This window comes from Neolamprologus multifasciatus, chromosome 23, assembly GCF_963576455.1.
Source record: "Neolamprologus multifasciatus chromosome 23, fNeoMul1.2, whole genome shotgun sequence".
Taxonomy (NCBI): Eukaryota; Metazoa; Chordata; class Actinopteri; order Cichliformes; family Cichlidae; genus Neolamprologus; species Neolamprologus multifasciatus.
Genome location: NC_140460.1, coordinates 13,586,577 through 13,607,242, shown reverse-complemented (window position 1 = coordinate 13,607,242; position 20,666 = coordinate 13,586,577). Strand labels below are relative to the sequence as shown.

General features: G+C 41.4%; 1 protein-coding gene and 1 long non-coding RNA gene across 7 annotated transcripts in view; both read left to right on the top strand.

Moving 5' to 3' along the window:
- lpp (LIM domain containing preferred translocation partner in lipoma) overlaps positions 1-20,666 on the top strand; it is a 207,297-nt gene that overhangs the window by 124,104 nt on the left and 62,527 nt on the right. For all 6 annotated transcript variants that reach the window (XM_085152077.1, XM_085152074.1, XM_085152079.1 and 3 more), the window contains one exon: positions 2,130-2,735. In XM_085152077.1, coding sequence (XP_085008203.1) covers positions 2,130-2,735 — 606 coding nt within the window. The remainder of the gene's footprint in view (positions 1-2,129; positions 2,736-20,666) is intronic.
- Positions 2,742-17,339, top strand: LOC146491194 (uncharacterized). Its single transcript, XR_014872484.1, has 2 exons — positions 2,742-3,186; positions 4,363-17,339. It is a non-coding gene; the product is annotated as an uncharacterized LOC146491194 (long non-coding RNA).

Below are 20,666 nucleotides of genomic sequence, written 5' to 3'. Positions count from 1 at the left end.
TGTCTGGTTTCCTGAGACTCCTGGGAAACTTCACAGGCCATATAGGACACCAGGATGGTGGATCGAAACTGTTTTGATGGGACACGAAGGCCCAACAGCATAAGGCAGAGGTGGTGATAATTATGGCTTAATGAGCGGCTTTTAATTGTAAAGCAAGCCTACACGAGACTGTGCTCTTCTAATTGAGTCAGTGTTCTGCAGTTTTACCCATTTTTGCTCAAAATAAATACTCTTTATAAATGTTACCAGCTAATAACATTCAGTATTATCAATACAAAGAGTCTCAGATCCTGCCTGTCAATCGCTTCCCTTCGATGCACTGATAGTGCCTCCGACTGCCTCGTTAAGGTTGGCAGGTCAAAGACATAAAAAGAGTTTAGTCGATATGAAAATCTTTTACCCTGCACAGACTTTTCTTTCTGATTTGGTGCATTGAGCAGTTTCATCACCCTCAGAAAAGAGTGAATCCATTCTCTTAATGTAATTGTGGAAAATGTACCATGACAGTGTAATTATTTTGAGGGGGCCAATTTGCATTTCCTTTGCCCGGCAAAGCTGAATGTTACTGTAGGTTCTAAGGCCTTAAAGATAAATGAATAATCTAGAGTATTTAAAACCCATGAAACATTTAAATGAAGTAATTTCACTTCCTAAAGGGCATAGGGAAGATGCTTCCATACATACTCAGACTCACTTTTTAAATAAACATCAGCTCTGAGACAGATATCCTAGTGCGAGCAGGAAATATTTTCTGGATCCTTTAATGGTTCCTTAGGGGCTCCCCTCTGACTTAGATTAGATGGGATTTAGACAAGTTGATGCTTTTACCAAAACTTGGAATTCTTTTTTATCTGTGGACATCATAAGGAGCATGATACTGTATACGTTTCACTGATAGAATTGCTACATAAGTGTAGCAGTGTGGGGAAAATGGCGTGTGACATTTCTGTGCAGCCGGCTTGATCAACTTTGAAGGGAAATCGATTGGAGTTGTTGCTCTGCCCCATTTTAGAAGACATCTCATCAAACCGGGTTGCAAAGGGTCTAAAGACTACAAGTGTTCATTTTTGTTCCCTTAGTGCTGCAAATTTAGTAATTGACTCTGATTTTTGGCTTCAGGCATTAACCTAATAAGGCCATTCAAGGTTAATGATAGACCCTTTTAGACTGGCTGAATGTCTGGACACCGATATGTAGTCGTGGTGAAAAACAATTATTACTTACATGAGAGACACTCGGGGCAGAAGCCTCTGACATATGAATGAAGTGTTGTTATTCTGCCTGTTATTAGCTGCTATATTTCCTTCTAGTTTGGCTTGTAAATGAGACGTAGCCTTTGGACATCGGATCAAAATGCCACAGTCGTTCATGTGGAGAGAATCTCAGCTCCGGGTTGTGTTGCTGCTTTACAGGCATCTCTTCCCAGGAACGCCAGCGCCACAAATCTCTGTGATTTAAAATCTTTCCCGTCCAAGCAGCTGGAGTCAGCACAAGTGTCATTTGCCTTTGCCAATCTGCTGTCACGACGTCCTCTGCCAAACAATTTATCTCCACCCCGCCTGCTTTATTAGCCATAGATTATGGGTGGTCATGGACAGTGTAGAGCCTCTGCTGTCGAGGTAGCCGTATAATTGACTTTCGGGAAGCAGGGTGGATACTTATTGAGCGTAAACTACGCTGTCAGTGAAATGCTGTAGAATACATCTGTTGTATAATTTTGGCACTGAGCAGGATTTCATTTCAGTGCTTTTAGTTCATTTTACTTTCAGTTAGCATCGTTTTTAGTCATGCTAGCACCCCAGCTGTGGACATGGCAGTCTTCTGTTTGCATGTAGCAAGAAGTCAGAACTGAAATATTTTTTTCAGAGGATTTCTCTTAAATATTTTGGATATATGTATGGTGCTGAAGTCTGGTTATCATTTGTCTTAATGTAACTGTGAGATGGGCAGTTTTAGAAAATTGCTATGCTACGCAAATTTTCAAAACGTGGTGTGGTATCAACCTAGGATGGAAAACATGAGAGATTTGACATCTTAATATTAGCATGTAATGTTGATGTTTCTTTATGTATAATATGTGTCTTTTAAAATGTCCCTGAGCAGTACCGAAATTCTCTTTCTCTTTTCAGAATTCTGGATCCATGGCACCTTCAGCAGGCTCCACCCCGAACGCTCCCGTGACAGGTTACAAGCGTATGGTCATCCCAACCCAGCCTCCACTGACTGCCACCAAGAAGTCTACGCCCAAACCTCAAACTCCTGGGGGAGTCTCATCTACATCACCTTCTCCTTTAAGTCCTATGGCCAAGACTCCAACCCACATGGCTCCTCAGCCGGTTCCGGCCTCCTATGCTACAGCATCAACCCCAAGCCAGCCCACCTTCAATGTCCAAGTGAGGTCGGCTCAGCCTGGACCCCAGCATCCAGCCCCTGGTGGGCACAATTTTGGCCAGCAGCCCATTCGCAGCCCCGCGCAGGTGCAGTACATGCCCGCTCAGCCCAAAGGTCCTGACTTTGCTTATGGCCCGCCACAGCCTGGCTTCTCCCCAATGGCACCGGGGCCATATCAAGAACAGCAGCATCCAGGTGCGCCACAAGTAAGTGGAATAAACTCTAGAAGACCTCAGGCAGTCCCAGCCCAAGGATGCCAGCCTCCAGGCCCCAAGAAGACCTACATTACAGATGTGCCACCCAGCTTGGCTCCATACACTTCTAGTCCAACGATTCCACCAAAGGTAAGAACGCCATCATCATCATGCAGTCGTTGTTCATATTCTTGGATGTGGTAGTTTGAAAAGGCTTTAATCTTGTTATTGACAACAACTGGTCTAATATTTTCGGACACTTTATGCATCTAAGTTGATAGCTTTAGGTTAACCACTGTGGCAGCACAGTGTTTTAGCGGTTAGCTCTTTTCCTCACAGCCAGAAGGTCCTGGATTTGAAGATAGGCAGGAGGCACCCCCCCGCCACTTGTTTCTGTGGGTTTTATCTGGGAGTTCCAGTTTCTGCCATAAAAATATGCCAACACACAAAACACAAAAGCAATTCTCATTCTAAAGAGTTTCACTTCCTGTTTAATAAGTAGAGTTGCCGAGCTGTCCTTTGAGAATTCTTTACGCATTTTTACGCTCAGCTGGGACGTTTAATCCCTCCAATGTGTTCTAGGTTTGTCCTGCAGCGCAGGGTTTTAATAGTTTTGCAATTTTCATTAGTTTTTATTTTTATTTAGTTTTGACTTCAGATTTTCAATTTTATATCAGTTTTAATTAGTTTTTACCAATTGTTTGCTAGTTTAGTTTAGTTTTTATTTTTTAAAAAATCCTTAGTTTCAGTTTAGTTTTGATTAGTTTCAGTTATAGTTTTAGTTGTGTTTGCAATAATTAAGTGTAACAAGTTTTAACAGTTTCATCATATCAGTCATTCTCTTCTGCTTATCCTTGGGTATGTTGCTATTCCAGCTTCCATACCCTGCACCCTGGACAGGTCGCCTGTCTGTCGCAGGGCTAACATGCAGAGACAGACAACTCACATTCCCACCTATGGGTTCTTTAAATAAATAAATAAAGGCAGATGAACAACCATTGATACCAGGCAACTATAAAATGTATATCTTGGCCCCAATGAGACTATTAACTCTTGCAGCACCGGGTGTTTGTAATTTTGGTTCAAGTGAATTGATAAACTTTTTGAAGGTAATTGACTCACACAGTTGTGTAGATATCCCAGTCCTGTTGTCTCGGGATGCATCACGCTGCCTTGCCTGGGGTTAGCTTCTGTTTTCTGGGGATGAGGGTTGAGTGTGCTCCCTTACCTTCTCAAGGTAAGCTAGGTTAACCTTCTTGTGTGAGCTTTTCAAGTGCACTTTAAGGTTTGTGGGATTTTTTTTCCCTTTAGAAATGTCCCTCATAATTTGTCTTTTCACTACACTGTTTCCACTACAAGACACTTGCTTTATCCAAAACACAGTCATATTCAAAGTAATCCCAAATTGGACTCTGGCGCTTTCTTCCGACTTTTCCTGACATGATTCTGCGCGTGGATGGAGCAGCAACACAGACGACTCGACTAACGTACTTGCCACCTGCTGGCATAATGAGACACAGCAAGAAAAAAATCTTTAAACTAAACTTCATTTTCACCCTTGACTATTGTATGACACGCACACATCAATGAAAACTAAACACATTTTGCTATAAATTCAGTTAATTTTAGTTAGTTTTGTGAACACTCATTACAGTTTTAGTTAGTTTTCCTTTTTTTGTTTTTATTTTTATTTCCGTTAACGAAAATGTTTTTTCACTTCTAGTTTTCGTTATTTTGTTAGTTTTCGTTAACGATAATAACCTTGCTGCAGCGTTAGGGTTAGATGTCCCTGGAGTCCCTGACTTGGAGGTGTCCTTACTGGATGCTTGAACCACCTCAGTTTGCATTTGTCAAATGCATAGTTGCTCCTCTTGAAACCTCTGTGAGCCTCTAAAGATATATCAAAAATGGGAAGAAAAGATTTCAGTCACTTAAATGAGAAATTGTGCTCTTTGAGTCACCAGGTGCCAATGGTTTAAAGTTGCAAAATCAAAAGATAAATCAAGAGCTCTGGTTATCTCTTAGATCACCTCATCATTCATTCCTCCCGTTGAAGTCCTCCCCCATTTTATTGTCACGAAAATGACCCACAGGTATTTAAACTGCTTTGCTTGGGTCAGCAGCTCACTGACAGAACCTTTAGAAATTGTTCACCCACATCCACTGAGCCTTGCAGGTCACAGCTAGACAGCAAGAGTCTGAAAAACACAGCCTGGTCTCATTCTCTCTCTATTGTAGCTTTCCAGTTATGATTTATACAATTTAATAAAGGCAAAAATAGTGGGTGTGCAACAGTGCAGATCTCCGTACTGTAAACATCACTGTTATTTGTGTGGAAGGTATGCATACATTTGTGCAACATTATTTGCCAAAGCAGTATGAACCAATCTTTCATTGAAATTCTCTGAATAAAGTTATTTAAACTTGAACCTGTTGGGCTTTACACCATAATAGACAACTTGTACTTCAACAGTGTATCTACCAGCTGTGTTTTGTAAACCTAAGCTTGTACTTCAATGTAATAGTTATTTTTCCAGTTATTTGTGCCCAGCTGGAATGTGAATGTGTCAGTATGTAGTTTCCAAACATGTGCATGTTGTTAAGAGCTATTGTATGACTGTCCTTCAAGCTAAGAGCTTTTAAAAAACAGTCAAACATGGGAATCTTTAGACTGAATGATGACACGTGATATACATTTTTGTACCCTTTATTAAGCCAACCTGTGGTATGGTGCAATCACTTTCTAGATTAACCTGTTTTATTTCAGTGCAAAAAATGTTGTTTTCTCAGCCAAGAACTGCTGTGCTTTTCAGAAAACTCAGTAAAACTATTCTACATATTTCTTTCTGATGTTTATGATGAAAACCTTTTCACTGGGTAAATCATTTGGTTTTGCGGGGCCTTCAGATCCAGGTTCAAATCCATAGTCAGCGTGTTACTTGCAGTAGAAGACTGTAGGCAAGAAATAAATGTTGGTTTACTTGGACGCTTTATTTGGAGCATTTTCACCACTTTACCTGCCTTCAGACAGGTCTTTTCCACAGGGAAGTTGTTACACTCCACCACACTCGACTGACCAAAACACTGTTTTACCTCACAAAACACAGGAGTTGTCTGTCTACCGTTGCCTCAGTTGGTTAGTTTGTTTTACTGCGTGAGTTCAGTGTTTAATGGGTTGATTCCAGCCATCCAACTGTCCAAACATCCATCCATGGGCAGCAGTCCAAATCCCAGATCTCCCCGGCCACCTACTCCCCACCTGTTGAGGGGGGGCAACAGGTGGGGAGTGTTCCCAAGCCAGCTGACTGAGGTAACCTTTCCAGTGTTTCCAGGGCCTGCTCTGTCCCTCTTCCCAGCAGAAAATATCCAAAACATCTCACCTAGGAGGTGCTCAGGAGGAGTCCTGCTTAGATGCACCAAACGTCTCAACTGGCTCCTTTCAATGTGGAGTATTAGTAGTTCTACTCTGAGCCACTGTCATGAATGACTAAGTTCTTCACCCTGACTGAGGAAATTCATTTCTGCCAATTGTATCCACACCTCATTCTCTCAGTCATGACCCAAAGCTTGTGGCCATAGGCGAGGGTAGGAATGCAGATTGATATCTGCACCAATATATCTCCCGGTCTACTAATGTAGACTATCGTGGCTCAAGAGTTGAGAGTTTGTCTTGTAATCGGAAGGTTCCGGCTCCGACAGCCTTGGTCGGTGTGTCCTTGGGCAAGACACTTCACCCGTTGCCTACTGGTGGTGGTCAGAGGGCCCGGTGGCGCCAGTGTCCGGCAGCCTCGCCTCTGTCAGTGCGCCCCAGGGCGGCTGTGACTACACTGTAGCTTGCCATCACCAGTGTGTGAATGGGTGGATGATTGGTTGTGTAAAGTGCTTTGGGGTCAAGTAAAGCGCTATACAAATACAGACCATTTACCATTTTAGTGTATGGATGTAGTTTCTGGTTTCTGGGTCAGCATTTTGAAGTCTCAGTTTTAGTTTTTTGGCAATGACCATGTTGTTTTATTTGTTTATTTGCCTATTTTGAGCCAGAAGTAGCCATATCTTCGAGGTTATTGTCTGACTCTAGTTTGGCTTGCATCCATAAAATTTCCAGGTGAAGCACAGACACAGATATGGGCTAATTAAATTGAGTAAAATTAAAATAAACGGTTAGAATTTCATTGACCAAAAGTGGACTTGACTGTCTGTTAGTAGAATAAACATTTTGAAAGCTCCATTAAAAATGCTTTGAAAGGTTCCAACAGCCCAGACAGAGTGGAGAGGTCCAGCTCAGTGACTCCAGTTAAGGTGAAGACTAACGGGTAGCCATCTGCTCAATCACCATCAATTCCGATGAGTTATGAACAGAGACACTATCCAGAGAGACCAAAAAAACATTTTTATACCAGAATCTAAATGTTTGTTAATGCTCTGAAATCAGGCATTTTAATGCAGAAGCCTATGAGCACGTGTCTCTGTCTGTCTCTGTGCAAGAGACTCTCACCCAACAAGACCTAGAATTGGCTCTAGCCCCCCACAACCTTGGCTTGCTTAAATAGAAAGCAATGGCTGGATGAACAGAAATTAATAAATAATATTTTAAAGGGAACAAGCACACAATATAGTAAAAAACACAAGGCAAAGAATTGAGTACTATGACTGAAAAGAATAAAAACCCTCTGTTTTATATAAAAACCCTCTGTTGTCCCATAGAATCTATGCCACAGAGACGAGCTATTCTAATCCCAACATATCCAGCCTTCGACAATCTCTGGAAAGTGGAAGACCCTTGAGTTTTCTTTAATTCAAGGATTTTATGATGGTTGAAAATACAAACTGGGCCTCCCAGCCTCTGGGAATAGCTCATCAAGGACTGTACTTTACTAAATACAAATTAGATTCAGCATTGCAGCAAGTATTTTAAAAATAAGTCTAATTATATTTGTTCAAAACAAAAGTCTACATTTTGCTTGAAAAGCTCACTGCGGTCCCAGTATGATGCATTATTAAAAAACAAAAGGTGGCGTTTATTACATTTGCGAGCATCTCTTTGATTTCAGATAAAAGCGAATCACTAATTTTACAGATATAGCTTGTGCACTGTATATATATATATTTGTCTTTCTTTCCCAAGGATATTCTGCAGCAGGATAATGGGCTGTGAGCCACCCCTCACCCCCACTCCTCCTGCTGTATTTGGATGCTGTGAAACACATCAGGAAACGTAAATGCTCCATATCCATGAATGAGCTGTAAATGAGTGATCAAATCTGAGCCGAACCTCCTCTAAAACATGTGCATCCAAACCTTTAATCTAATCATTTTGTTTTCTCACTTGTGTCCAGAATAGCAGCGTTTTAATGCCAAAGCAGAGCAGGGACATCACAAAAGGCAGATTAGAATGAAAGCAGACTCTGTCAACTTTGCCTTTATGATCATCTCTCTGCTTGACCCAGTGTCGTGACATGTTCATAACCTTATACAAACAGTCATAAATCGACTTAAAGTTAGTCTTTTAATCTGTTGTGTAAATAACCCAAAGCCCAGTCATAGAAAATGAACTATTTACATTTTTTGTCATAATTATCAAAAGCCATCTGAAGTCACTGAGAGCTAATGGTGATTTTATGCAACCCGGGACTTTCTCAGTAGGGGGTCTGTGACTTTGATTGAGGACTTTATTAAAGAGATCATTTTGCATAATTGAGGGTATTCATAGAAGGTCAGTTTCATCAGAAGTCGAAGAGAAAATCCTTGGATGAAATTCTATGATCTAGACTAGTTGTGATTAGCTCGTCTGCTGTGCCCCTGGCGTCACCCCACGTCACCCTCAGCTTGCCTACGCCCAATCTCCCAACATACCCTTACTCACCCGTAAAGTGAAGGTGTGAGGAGAGCTCCTCGCATCAACACACTTCAGCAGCACTTAATTACCTAAATCCACTAGTGTTTGATCTCAAACAGATTTCATGGCTGCCGGTTAATGTACCATTTTCCGCGATTCTCTCAGTTTTTCCAGTTGTTGGAGCAAAGCTGAGCTGGATGATGCCCTGTGTTTTTGCTAAGCTTGAGTGACGTTTGACAGGAGAGGATTATTTTGCACTGCTCAGTCCCCGCAGCCAGTTAAAGCCCCCTCGAAGGTCAATGATGGTTTCAACTGTCAAACATGTTTAAAGAGCTTGACGTATTTCTGCCTTCCAGTTCTGGCCACGTTGACTTTTGACCTGCCCGACAACATTTGCATATGGCGCCATCAGGACATGTCAAGAGAAACCTTTATAGCTGCGTAATCGGGTACGAATCATCTCCCGAAACTGTGCTTTTAACCTTTAAACCGATCCAGGTAAAAGTCGATCAAAAGTTAAGCAATTCAGTTGCAATAGAAACATTAATTAGGACATTTTTGACATTACGTTATCTCATGGATTTTGTAAGTATTCCTGATTTTAATATAACTACGGTGTTTAAGAGAGTGGCTAATAAAGAAAAAAATACTTTCAAGGCTAATCAAACAGTCATTAAAATGGAAAGTGCAGAATGATTTTAATTGATTGATGATTTTAAACTGTGCAGATCGAGCAAAGTAAAAAACAGCTTCTGTCTGAGGTGGAATAAAGAGGATTCATCACGAGCTTTAGACAAAAGGCAGTAAGCGTATAAGGTCAGTGATACAAGAAGTATAAAAAAGTAAAGAACTTTAAAGCATTCAAAAAAGACCAGAAGTCAAAAGTTGTTTTTAGATCCCACATTTTTTGTTCAACCGTGCTGAATAATGCCCCAACTTTTATGAGAAATGTTAATAATGAAAGTGCTGACATCAGCACGGATCATTTTTAGGAACTAATTGCTCCCTGGAAGTCCCGTTATGACAACTTGGACTTGTTTGTTTTCAGAATTTTTGAAGTGAAGAGAGAAACCTGAAAGGGGCCTTCCTCTTTTGTTTGTTAATTACCCCCCTCCCCCTCCCTCTCTTTGGAGGGAGATCTTGGAGTCCTTTAACATTATCACTGCACCTCATTCTCGAGGGAGAACTTAGTCAGAATTTAAGTAATGCATCGCTGGCTGCACAGGCTGTACATTTACAATCACAATGGAAGATTATATGATATATAGCAACATGTCATATCGCAGGATAAATGTAAATATCGCATCACAGTGCTGCATTTTAAAAGTCCCGCAGAGTTGATTCTGTTCATCTGGACATCACTCATCCAAGTGACTTCTCAGTCTGCTTCTTATTTCTCCTTTTGCAAACACAATGTTGGCACATTTATGAGACTGAAGAAGTCCCATTAATATATGGAAACGTTTCTCTCACAGAAAAAGCTGCGTATAGATAACCAGAATGAACTATTTGGAATTTCCTTACCTGGGTACTGTCATCGGGGGGCATTTTAGAAAATGTGTGAAAAAACCGATGATGTGTGCTTGCGGTGGTGTCGCTGGCTCCTGCTACAAGCAAAAAAGGAAGTGATAACAGACCAAGACCTTGTTTGTGAAGTGAGTCTGAGCCTTAAAAACAATGAAAACCTTTCACGTGTGCTTCTTTGTTTTCTGATGTCAGATGACTGTAATCTGTCATCTAACTGATTGTTACCATGAAAAAGTTAACTAAAGAACTTTCCTTGTTATGCTGGAAAAAATGAGCTCTGGTTACATGTAGCTTACCTGTAAATCGTCTTTGTTGTTGCTTTTTGGTTGTGTAGGACCTTAGTTCTCAGAGGTAGGTTTGCATGGTAGAGATAATTATATTTGTGCATGTGTGAACACTTGCTTGTTTACATCACATGCGATGCTGTCTCTTCAGGAGATGACCCTAGCTGCCCTAAATTTAAGAACCATGTGCAGATCTTAAAAAAGCCAGCAGACTGAGTGCCGGGTTACCAGCTCGGCTACAGAGAGAATTCAGCGCCTGGTGCAGGGTTACCACCATGTGTAACTACAAAGCGAGAGCCAAAGGCTTGGATGAGATGAAGACATGTTATCTGTAACCCTGTGATCTTCTCTGCATGTAGATGCACCTTGAAACAAATTGCACTGTGTTCTGTACCAAATATGTACTGGCAGGCAGACGGCTCCATATTTCTTATTGTACTGACAATTTGTGCTTAGCATCTATGCGCTGGCCTCATTAAAAACATGGATTTTTCTCACATCAGGTCAGTGATCGTGTCACATATACACATCTACTGTCCTTTTTGTCTGTTTTCATTTCCTTCACAGCTTCATGGAGCCTTTACATAGAAAGCTCATCCACATATTTTTATGTGTTTTTCTTCAGTCTACAGAATCTCCCTCCGGCTACATGGGAATGAAATAAATACTCCTTAGAATTCCTTAAAGCTGCCGCCTATTTTTACTTAACCATAAAGTCTTAACATCAGAAAAAGCAGCCTTAAATTCTCGCTCTGTACCTCAACACATTTATGCGTTTTCTATTCAAACGCCACGATACTTAAGGACACAATCACATCTATTTCTGTAAAAACGTTTTTTTTCTGCTATATTAATTTACAGTGGTGCTTTCAGAAGAACGATGCCACTAAAATAAGCCTTTATGTGTGAATCCGAGCGCGTTTGTGCAGGTAATGAATCTGAAAGTATAATTAGAACATTTTCCATGTAGTTTCTCAGTCTTATTGTCTTGACAGCACAATTAAAAACAAAATGAGTTATGATTTTGAAAAAGCACACCCACGCATATCTAAGTATGAATACTCCAATTACACCTGTGAGCTGCTTTGCCCTTTCAACTGTTTTTTTTCCCCATGTTTTAAAAAGGCAAGATTACACATAAAAGCTGCTTTTCTTTAATAATCTGTGAGCTTTAGTCCGGCAGTTAATGGTGCTTACTGCTACGTGTTCACGGCACCAAGACAACAGGGAACTTGCCCGTGCTTTTAATAGAAATTTGCAGAGTAGTTCAATATTATAAACTTGGATTCATGTTTACTTGCTAGAAATCATCATATTTGCCTTTGCTGGCACGTTGATGTGTTTCTTACGCATTGCTAAATGAGTAGAAACGCATAAAATAAGAACAGACCGGAGCTGTCTTAAAATCCACTGGCGAGACGAAATCTTGTGACAGATGAAAACATCGCATCTCTGTGTGCATAAAAAACATCTTTCCATCATGTTTTCTACTTTTTTGTCAGAGGCAACGTTTCAGTTAAAATGTATCTGTGCTGACGAGATTTAATGGCAGAGGATGGAGAATTGGCACCACCAGCATTTTATCTCAACAAACCAAACCCCCGATGTCTGCCGTTAGTAAAGGAAGAAATGAGCATTAATTTGTTTTTTCTTAGGATTTTTTTGAAGTTCGTTGAATTCAGTTAGTTGAAATTGTGCTGAAAATCCCGCTACTTAAAGATTACAGCGTCCAAGAGTGGCATAATGTGTCTTATCTTTCTGAATCTGGATGCAAAAAGAAGTTGGATTGTACAGAAGTCGAGGAAAAACAAAATAAACATTGTACTTTTTGACTGACTCATAACCTCATTAAACACTTAACGCCTTACTGTATAAAACATAATGATTGCTATGTTTAACACTGTGGTTTTTATTAACGTCAACAAGCAGGATAAAGGAGGGTGTGCTTTGTGCTACCGTCACAATAGGGAAAACAGTGGTTTGGCACCGCGGCATGTGATCTGCAACTTGTAAACTCATTGCTTTTGAAATGGTTCCAAACTGGTTGATTCCTGCACAAATGGGTCTGTACTACAAAATGATTTAGGTACTGATTTAGGGACTTGCTTTTATATAACCACAGTAACATGGGACATAAATGCATCGCAGACAAGACGCAGTCTTTGGAGCAGACTGACCCAGATTGATTGAAGCGTGTCAGCAATTCGTCTACCTTTGTAAATCGTAGTAACTGTGAACCTTCACAAACAGTGGAGGATGTCACTATGGCTACAGCCATCTTTTATATACAGTCTTTGGTAACCACACCAATACTGCACAGCTCACAGGAAATTCCACATTGCTCTGCTCCCTTTCGCAAAAATGATGATCTGTGCATTTTGCTGCCTTTCTAGTCATTCATGTAAATATGGACACATCTTCTATATATGCTCCAACCTTTGAGCTTATTGGTTGGTGGTGAGCTCTTTTAAGAAGTGCCTCCTTCCATGTGTAGAATACCACAGCAGCAGGTCAGTCGAGGTGGAGGCCCTTGGAAACACCAGTAAATATAACTAAAATATACACATAAACTAAGAGCTGCAACAGGCATTGACTAGGGATGCACTTGACATTTCATCAATTTAAAGTTTTTAATGTATTCGGTGCTTTCTGAAAAAATATAAGTTGCTGGGAGGAAATGTAAGGGTGTGTAAGATAAATCTTTAAAGTGCAAGAGAAACGAAACTGATATCAATAAACATTTTCACAGGCAGTGTAAGGCCTAATTCATTTTAATAACTAAATCTAAAAATAAAGACTGTTATAGTCATTTAAATAGAAGGTGGTGCAGGACTTTGTCACATACTGCTGAAAAAAAGCCACATGAGGTACTTACATCCTCTCACCCTTTAAGCTAATGTCAGTTTGGAATATTAAATCTTTGGCCTCGTATCGGTTGACTGACTTGTGCCTTGTAACTATGCAGCACACATTCTTGTCTGTCATATCATCAGAAGTCATTACACCGCTAATGCAGGTCAGATCATGCGACAAGGATCAGCTGTATTCCCCGTAGCATTGCAGAGGTACAAGCTACTGTATGTAATTACTGCTGTGCCTCCGACGTGTTGCTGGCACAGTGTGCAGCGGTGGTCCACTCAGGATTTTGTTACCGAATGCTTCGCAGACTAAAGGTCAGTCCGGTGGATCTGACCCGAGGTCAACGATTTATGGCGGATCTCCTTATGGTTCACTTTCTTGCCAACACATTCGAAAGCTTCCTCTCAGTTAATGCTTCTAGGTTTAAAACAGGTGTGTAACAACACAGAGGAACTGGGCCAATTAAGGTTAATAGAGATGCTGCGCTATGAATAAATGCATGAGACAATATTGAAAACTGATTACCTAAGTGATGTTTTACTACCACAGCTCTTCAAAATCAGAGTAGCTGCTGAAGTATGGGAGTTCTGACTTTTGTTTTAAATTGGAATGCCTTTACAGATGACTAATAAATAAAATAATGACAAAGTAGTAAAGACTTTTAATTGTGCCCTAAAACTACAGCTGTCCGAAGGTATACAAAACCACCTGCTGGAAAGTAAAAAGGAACATCCTGAGAGTTTTTAACCACAGCTACTCCTTGATAACAATTATAAGGAGAACTTATAATCATAACAGGTCGCTAAAGATTTAAAACAATACTTTTATTTAGTCCCGATTGCCAGTCTTGGCAGCCGGGGATCAGTCCGCCAGGGCCTCCGCTCCTGGCCGCCGCCCGGGACACAATGCACCCAATCCCTATGGCACCTCCTGCGGGTGGTGGGCCTGCGGGAGGATGGGCCCATGTCCCCTTTTCGGGCTGTGCCCAGCCGGGCCCCATGGACTAAGGCCCGGCCACCAGACGCTCGCCCTCGGGCACCCTCCCCGGGCCTGGTTCCAGGGTGGGGCCCCGGTAACACTATCCCGGGCAGGGTAAACTGTTCCCTCTGTTTTCTTCATAAGGGTATACAAGCGGCGGAAATGAGCTTCCTCCGAAGGGCGGCTGGCCTCTCCCTTAGAGATAGGGTGAGAAGTTCGGCCATCCGGGAGTGGCTCAGAGTAGAGCCGCTGCTCCTCCACTTCGAAAGGAGCCAGCTGAGGTGGTTCGGGCATCTGACAAGGATGCCTCCTGGGGTTGGTGTTCCGGGCATGTCCCACCGGGAGGAGGCCCCGGGGCAGACCCAGGACACGCTGGAGAGATTATATCTCTCAGTTGGCCTAGGAACGCCTTGGTGTTCCCCCGGATAAGCTGGAGGAGGTGGCTGGGGAGAGGGAGGTCTGGGCTTCTCTGTTTAGGCTGCTGCCCCCGCGACCCGGCCCCGGATAAAGCGGATGAAGATGGATGGATGGATGGATGGACTTTTATTTAGTATTTACTATCTACTAATTGGTTAGTAGTTCCTTACATGATCCACATGGTCCATCAGTATGGCAAGGACAATGGCGGGTTATGTGCAATATGTGTACACATTTTTGAAAGACATAGGCTTTGATTGTATCTTAATTATCAAATTCCAATCACTACGTTGTTTTACAGTCAAGTGGCTTGCAAACCTAGAGAAGTACTGTAGAGGAAGTCTTGATTTTAAGTGTTTCTTTGCAAGATCACTGAAGTATTCCACATATACAAACTCTGATTTACAACAGATAAAACCATTAAAAATGGATTCCTGTAGAAAATATAATAGGGTCATTTATGACCCTATCTGATTGCTAAATAGCTGGGTTTCTTGCGATTAAACACAATTTTATAGCATTACTAAATCAACAAAGTTTCCTGGCAGATTATCGCTATAACTATAAGTGAGCATATGGCCACTGTAAGCCTAGTGTTGGGTTATGAAAGATATATAAATTTCAAAAAGAACATCTATAAATCTATGTAATGCAGCTTTTCATGGGTATTTTCTTTCCTGGAAAGCTCCATTCAGTTGTATGTGTGAACTCCAATGAACTACCAGATTCTTATTTCCAGGCAACTCCAATAAAGAGATGTGCAGCTTTGAGTCTTTACATGGAATAAAGATGATTTTTACAAAGCTTCTGTTTACAGAGCTGCAACCTGAATGTTCCAGAAAACCTCCCAATGATTATTTGATTCATGATACTCATTTTATAGATGAGCTCATTGGTGTCACTTGAATATTGTTGTAGTTGCTTTCAGGTTCTTTTTTTGTTAGTTGTTGATTGGCCGCTACCCTCAGCCAGTCGTAACCCCTCGTAGATCAGAAGTGTTTGTCACATAACTGCTCATAAATAATAGCCCTTGCCACTGTGTTCTCGTCATGCCCCCTCTCAGACGAACGGCTTGGCTGGTAAATAACTGGCCCGATCGATACCTGTCATTGCAGTTCAGCGAGCTCCGGCAATCCAAAATGTCTTAGCAGTTTATTTTCTTGTTTTCAACCTGCTGTCGCCGCTGGGCTGGATTGAAGAGGTGCAGCCATATCCTGCAGTACTGAGATTTTACCACAGCTTTAAAGCGTAGTGTGTGTGTTACCGTGTTGGGCTTTGGTGGCATTTACCCACTTCTCAAGTTCTAAAATAGAGTTCAAACAGCCCCCCATCAACAACAAACCACCCACTCTTCCCAAAGCAAGCGCACCCTTCGTTCTGAAGCTAAAAGGCTGTGGAAAGACTTTCTTAATTGAAAATATTACCCTGTCAGGCGAAAAGACCAGAGAGTAGGAAGTTGCGAACCCCTAAGTGGGCCTGAAGATGTTTTTACAGTGTTTTCAAAGTTTGATTTTAAGTTGTTTTTAAAGGCATCTTCAGAGCTCATGACCTGTGTCAGCGCCACATTACTGTAGTGCTCTGTGCGTGATAGATATTTAAAACTGAGGCTTTTGAAATGTCAAGGGAGGAAATGAAGGGACGAGGAGACAGAAGGCAGTAAGCAGGAGACTGCAACGGTGCAATCAGAAATACTAAGAAGCACAGGAAGAAAAGAGAGAAAAACTCAGTATCGGCTCAGGAGTCAGGTGATTGAAGATTATGATTATTATGTTAAGACATCAATCATAAGAAGGCCAATGAAAACACAAGATTGAAATCAGTGTTTCAACTATTTGATGCACATTTAAATACACACTAATTACTATAACGATTATGTTAATTTGCTGTCTTCTCTTACCTTTGTGACTGACTGTGGAATCATTAGTGAAATGCTGAATATAATTTCTGCAATGATACATTTAGAAATGCACAGTGATTTTTTTTATTTATTTTTTTAAATCTTGGCACCAAACTTTTCACATATTAGCTAAGTTTAAGGGCCGGGCCTATTTTATACTCTGTATAAGCTTTGCATGATTCACAGTTCAGAATATTCCTTCCCTGTCTTGTTCTGGGCCTTGGTGTAGCCCTGAGTGCTGAGTTTGGCTTTTCTGTTTCACTTTGCATCTTGTTTTTTTTTTATGTTTACGCAAGTTTCCTCCGTGACCTCCATTATCTCTCACCAAAACACCCTAGCATAGTGCTGCCTTTTTTGGTCCACGACATTCTAACAAAAGACTTTCTCGTTCTGAAGTGTGAAATGTTTTTTTTAGCTCACTTCCCCTTCCATTCAAGCCAACTTTCTCCTGATTGGCTGCTTCATACAAACAGAAAGTTTGAGCAGTAGGTGTTTGGAGATTCTCTGCCACAGATGACCATATTAGGGATATCCGTGCATCTTGAAATGATATATAACTAAAAATAGAAAAAACTGTCTGAAACTGAGCCTTTCACGCAACAGGAAGGGACTCGCATCCACAAAACAGCTACCAAAGCACAGAAAACTGAGACTTCACTCTTTGTTTTTCAGTTCTCTAGTAAATATGCCATTAGTCTGCTATATTCTTGCATTGCAAACAGTAAAATCTTGTAGTTTCTTTGAACAACAGTTAGAAACCCGATGACTGGTTGCAGACTCTACTACTTTTCAGGGGTTAAGCATTCTGCTGTTATGCATTCATCTTACTAGATGATATTTTTTATTTCTTAATTTGATGACCCATTTGCTCAGCCACTGCTCATGGCTGAGAAACTTTCTGTTTATTTTCAAATATCAAGTCGCTGTTGGGCACGTGCAAAATTGCGGTGTGCAAATCGCAAAAAAAAAAAGACCAAGTCATGTGACGGTGCAACCACATGACAAAGCTGGTAGCTGCAATAATGCTAGTGAAGCTAAGTCTGAAGCCCTGTAAATTCCACATCCATCTGTTTTAATATTGTGTTAAACTCCAGACAGTGCTGTACAATAATGTCCATGTAGATTGTGTTTGATTGGTGGTTCCAGCTTTTCATCACCACAGCCCCTGTGTGCACTGAAAGAGTAGCAGAGGTACGGTAGGCTTTCTAAACACTGTTTATTCCTTTTTATACCAGAGCTGACACTGGCACAGTGGATGGCTTTCTTGCATTGACTCCAGTGACAGACGGTCCCTGTATGTAAACAATAAAAAATATTTGGCGTGAAGAGTGTTCAGTCCTCTGTGTCCAAGATTAGTTAGTAAAGAATGGCTTTAATTAGCTCACTTCATTCAATGGGGAAGAACTGATGGACTGTCTGACACTGCTTGGCTGTGTTAATGTATTGATCACACAGTAAAGAAAAGGCTCTTTTTGGTTCAGTTACAAAGGATGTGGCCAAAACCACCTGCATGAACAGTGGCCCCTGCTGGATCCTCCTGGACATGATCTCCTCAACACCTTTCTGCACACCAAGTTTTCTCAGTTTTTGGTGTCCTCTCTTCCCTCCTCACATCCTTCTCCGACCACAATAGAAGTCTTTTATCCGCCCTTGAATCAGAGTCAGTGAAACGTGTACACTTTCGAATCATTTTTTTTCCCCCCACATCGGGGAAGTGTCCCCGAGCGGATTGGCCTTTGTGTGATCTTGGCCGCAGCGTTTCAGCGGTAGCGTTTGGTCAGGAGATATCTCTCAGGGTGTCATTCAGATAAACCACGCAGTTGTTTAGGTGGAAATGGGAAGGATATATCATGGTTTTGCCTGAAAGGTAAAATTACACAGGAGATCGGCACCACTGTGTATTACAAAAGGGAAGTGCAGGTTCCCGATACATCGATTTGAAAGGATAACCTGTATGAATCTTCATTATGTCCACCACATGTGTTTAAATATGGATCTAGGCTACCACATGAGGAAACTGCAGGAAAATACTTGGAGCTCGCACCCAAAACCAGGGAAACCTGCATCCTCTTTAATATCGTGTTTGCTCCGGTCGCAGGATGGTAATTGTATACAAAGAGACGCCAAATAAGTTTTATCTCCGTCCCAACAATTTGTGCAGTCATTTGTTGTTGTTGTTGGGTTTTTGTTTTTTTGTTTTTTTAGATTGCTCGTGGCACCCCTCTCTGCACGCTCAGATTTTCAAATATCTGTTTGCAGGGGGATGTGTCAGTTCCAAACAGATGACCTAGTTTTTACACACGCACATCTTACAAACATTGAAAGGCCCCTCTACATACATTACATGTCTGCAAACACTCTCAAATTCATCCCTTTATGTGAATTCACTTCTCAGCAAAGGTTTGAATGGCTGTGGAAAAAGTCAATTATGGAATTGGTTAATTTTTAATTATCGTCGGCTGCTCTGTACACAGCTGCTCTACAGTTGACTGTTATTTTTTTCCCTCTCTGTTTAATTGGAGCTGAAACAGCATGACCTATTTTGTTTGGAGAGAATGTATACTTTATCTGCGCCTCCTCAGAAGGTGGCCTTGAGCTTAATTTGCAGCGCCGCGATGTCTCCTCTCAAAGTGTAATGCGTTACAGATTACTCGTAACCTGTTTTACATCGCAGGCTGCATATTCATCATTTGGATTACATAAAGCTACGAACATGCGATCGGTTGGAGAAATGACAAAGCAAACTTTCACCACAGGTGATGTTTTTATTGCCTTCATTTGGAGTCGGAGAGAGACAGTGGCATCTCATCCGGCTCTAAGTGCACCCTGGTCAGTTTTATAAATGAAAGGGGCTTTCATAGGTTTTATATTGTGTCACTCTGATACAGTCAATACCATCCACTATAAAGTGAGAGCTGTTAATACACAGCATTTAACCTGCACGTTCGCTTCTAAACACACGACGTGCAGAAGTCCCCTCACACACACACACACGCGCGCGCGCACACACACACTCTGAAAGGATAGTGTGACTGATCCAGCAATCCTTTCATTGTTCTGGTGAAACAGAGTCGCCTAAGCTGCTGTAATCACTCGTTTAGTGTTGCGGCAACAAATGCATATTTTTAGACATTTCCAATCCAATAAGAAAATTCAATCCACTCGTGAACCTTCACTAATGCAGTGGTCCATTTGCTGTTGTTGTGGTTATTATTACTATTATTTTAATAAGCCAATTCCCTTCCAAAGGCTCAATGTCCATTTCAAATAATACAGCTGTGACTGCGAGAGACAAAAAGCCAGGGTGTCACATTTTTGTGAGCTGACTAAAGCGGCTCTGACTTAAAGCTGCAGCTCCATTGACACTAAAGAGTATTTCTGCATTGTGAAGTCCATCATCATTTAATCTGTGGATAAATGTGTCTGTGAGTGATTATGTCTTTCTTCAGTTTGTGCTGATCGCGCAGGAAGTGTTCGGCTATTGTTAAAGGCAAGACAATTGTGCTTGGTTTAAGGTGCAATGCTGCTTTTACAGGAAGTAGATGAGAAGAAACGCGCAGCTGATGGAGACACGGATTAGTGTTCCTTTCCATCGGGCTCTTTTTACACTGCTTGTACTTTTCCCCCCTTCTGGTTATCGCTTTCAGCTCAGTGGCTTGTGCTGTTTATGCAGCGGCTCTTGGTCTCATTGTGTTCACACACTCCTTTTGGACTATGCAAAACAAGAAGAAAAAAAAGGAGTGACCTAAATATGAAGATACAACTCACGATTCCTCAAAAGTTGAACTGACATTTGAATGATGCTCACTTTTGGGTAAAGAAATCTAAACTGTAATGGTACTGTAGCTGCTGTGTGTTTGTTGTTTTTAGAGAGAGGAAAGTACAGTTTTGTGTATTTGTAGAGCCTGATGAGCCGTGTTTGCTTGGCCTTCTGTAGACTTGCAGGTGGGTTACTGATGGGAACATTTTACAGCCTTGTATACTCAACCACGTTTCCCTTTTGGCTTGTTATGGTCATATTCTAAGTCATCTCTCGTTTCATGAGATTCAGTATTTAGGAGAAGCCATGTTGCTATTAATTCTCCACTATAAATACTGTTTATTGGGACATCTGTGGAGTTGAAGTGGGTTCACCAGTTGGAAGCTCATCACAAATGGAACATCCCCAATTCCTCCACTCCAAGATACTCAATGACCTCCCAACCCTTCCGTCAGTGTGTGAGTCTGTGTGAGCAGTATAAAAAGTGCCATATAAAAGTACTGGGGCGTGGTGGATCTAAGCC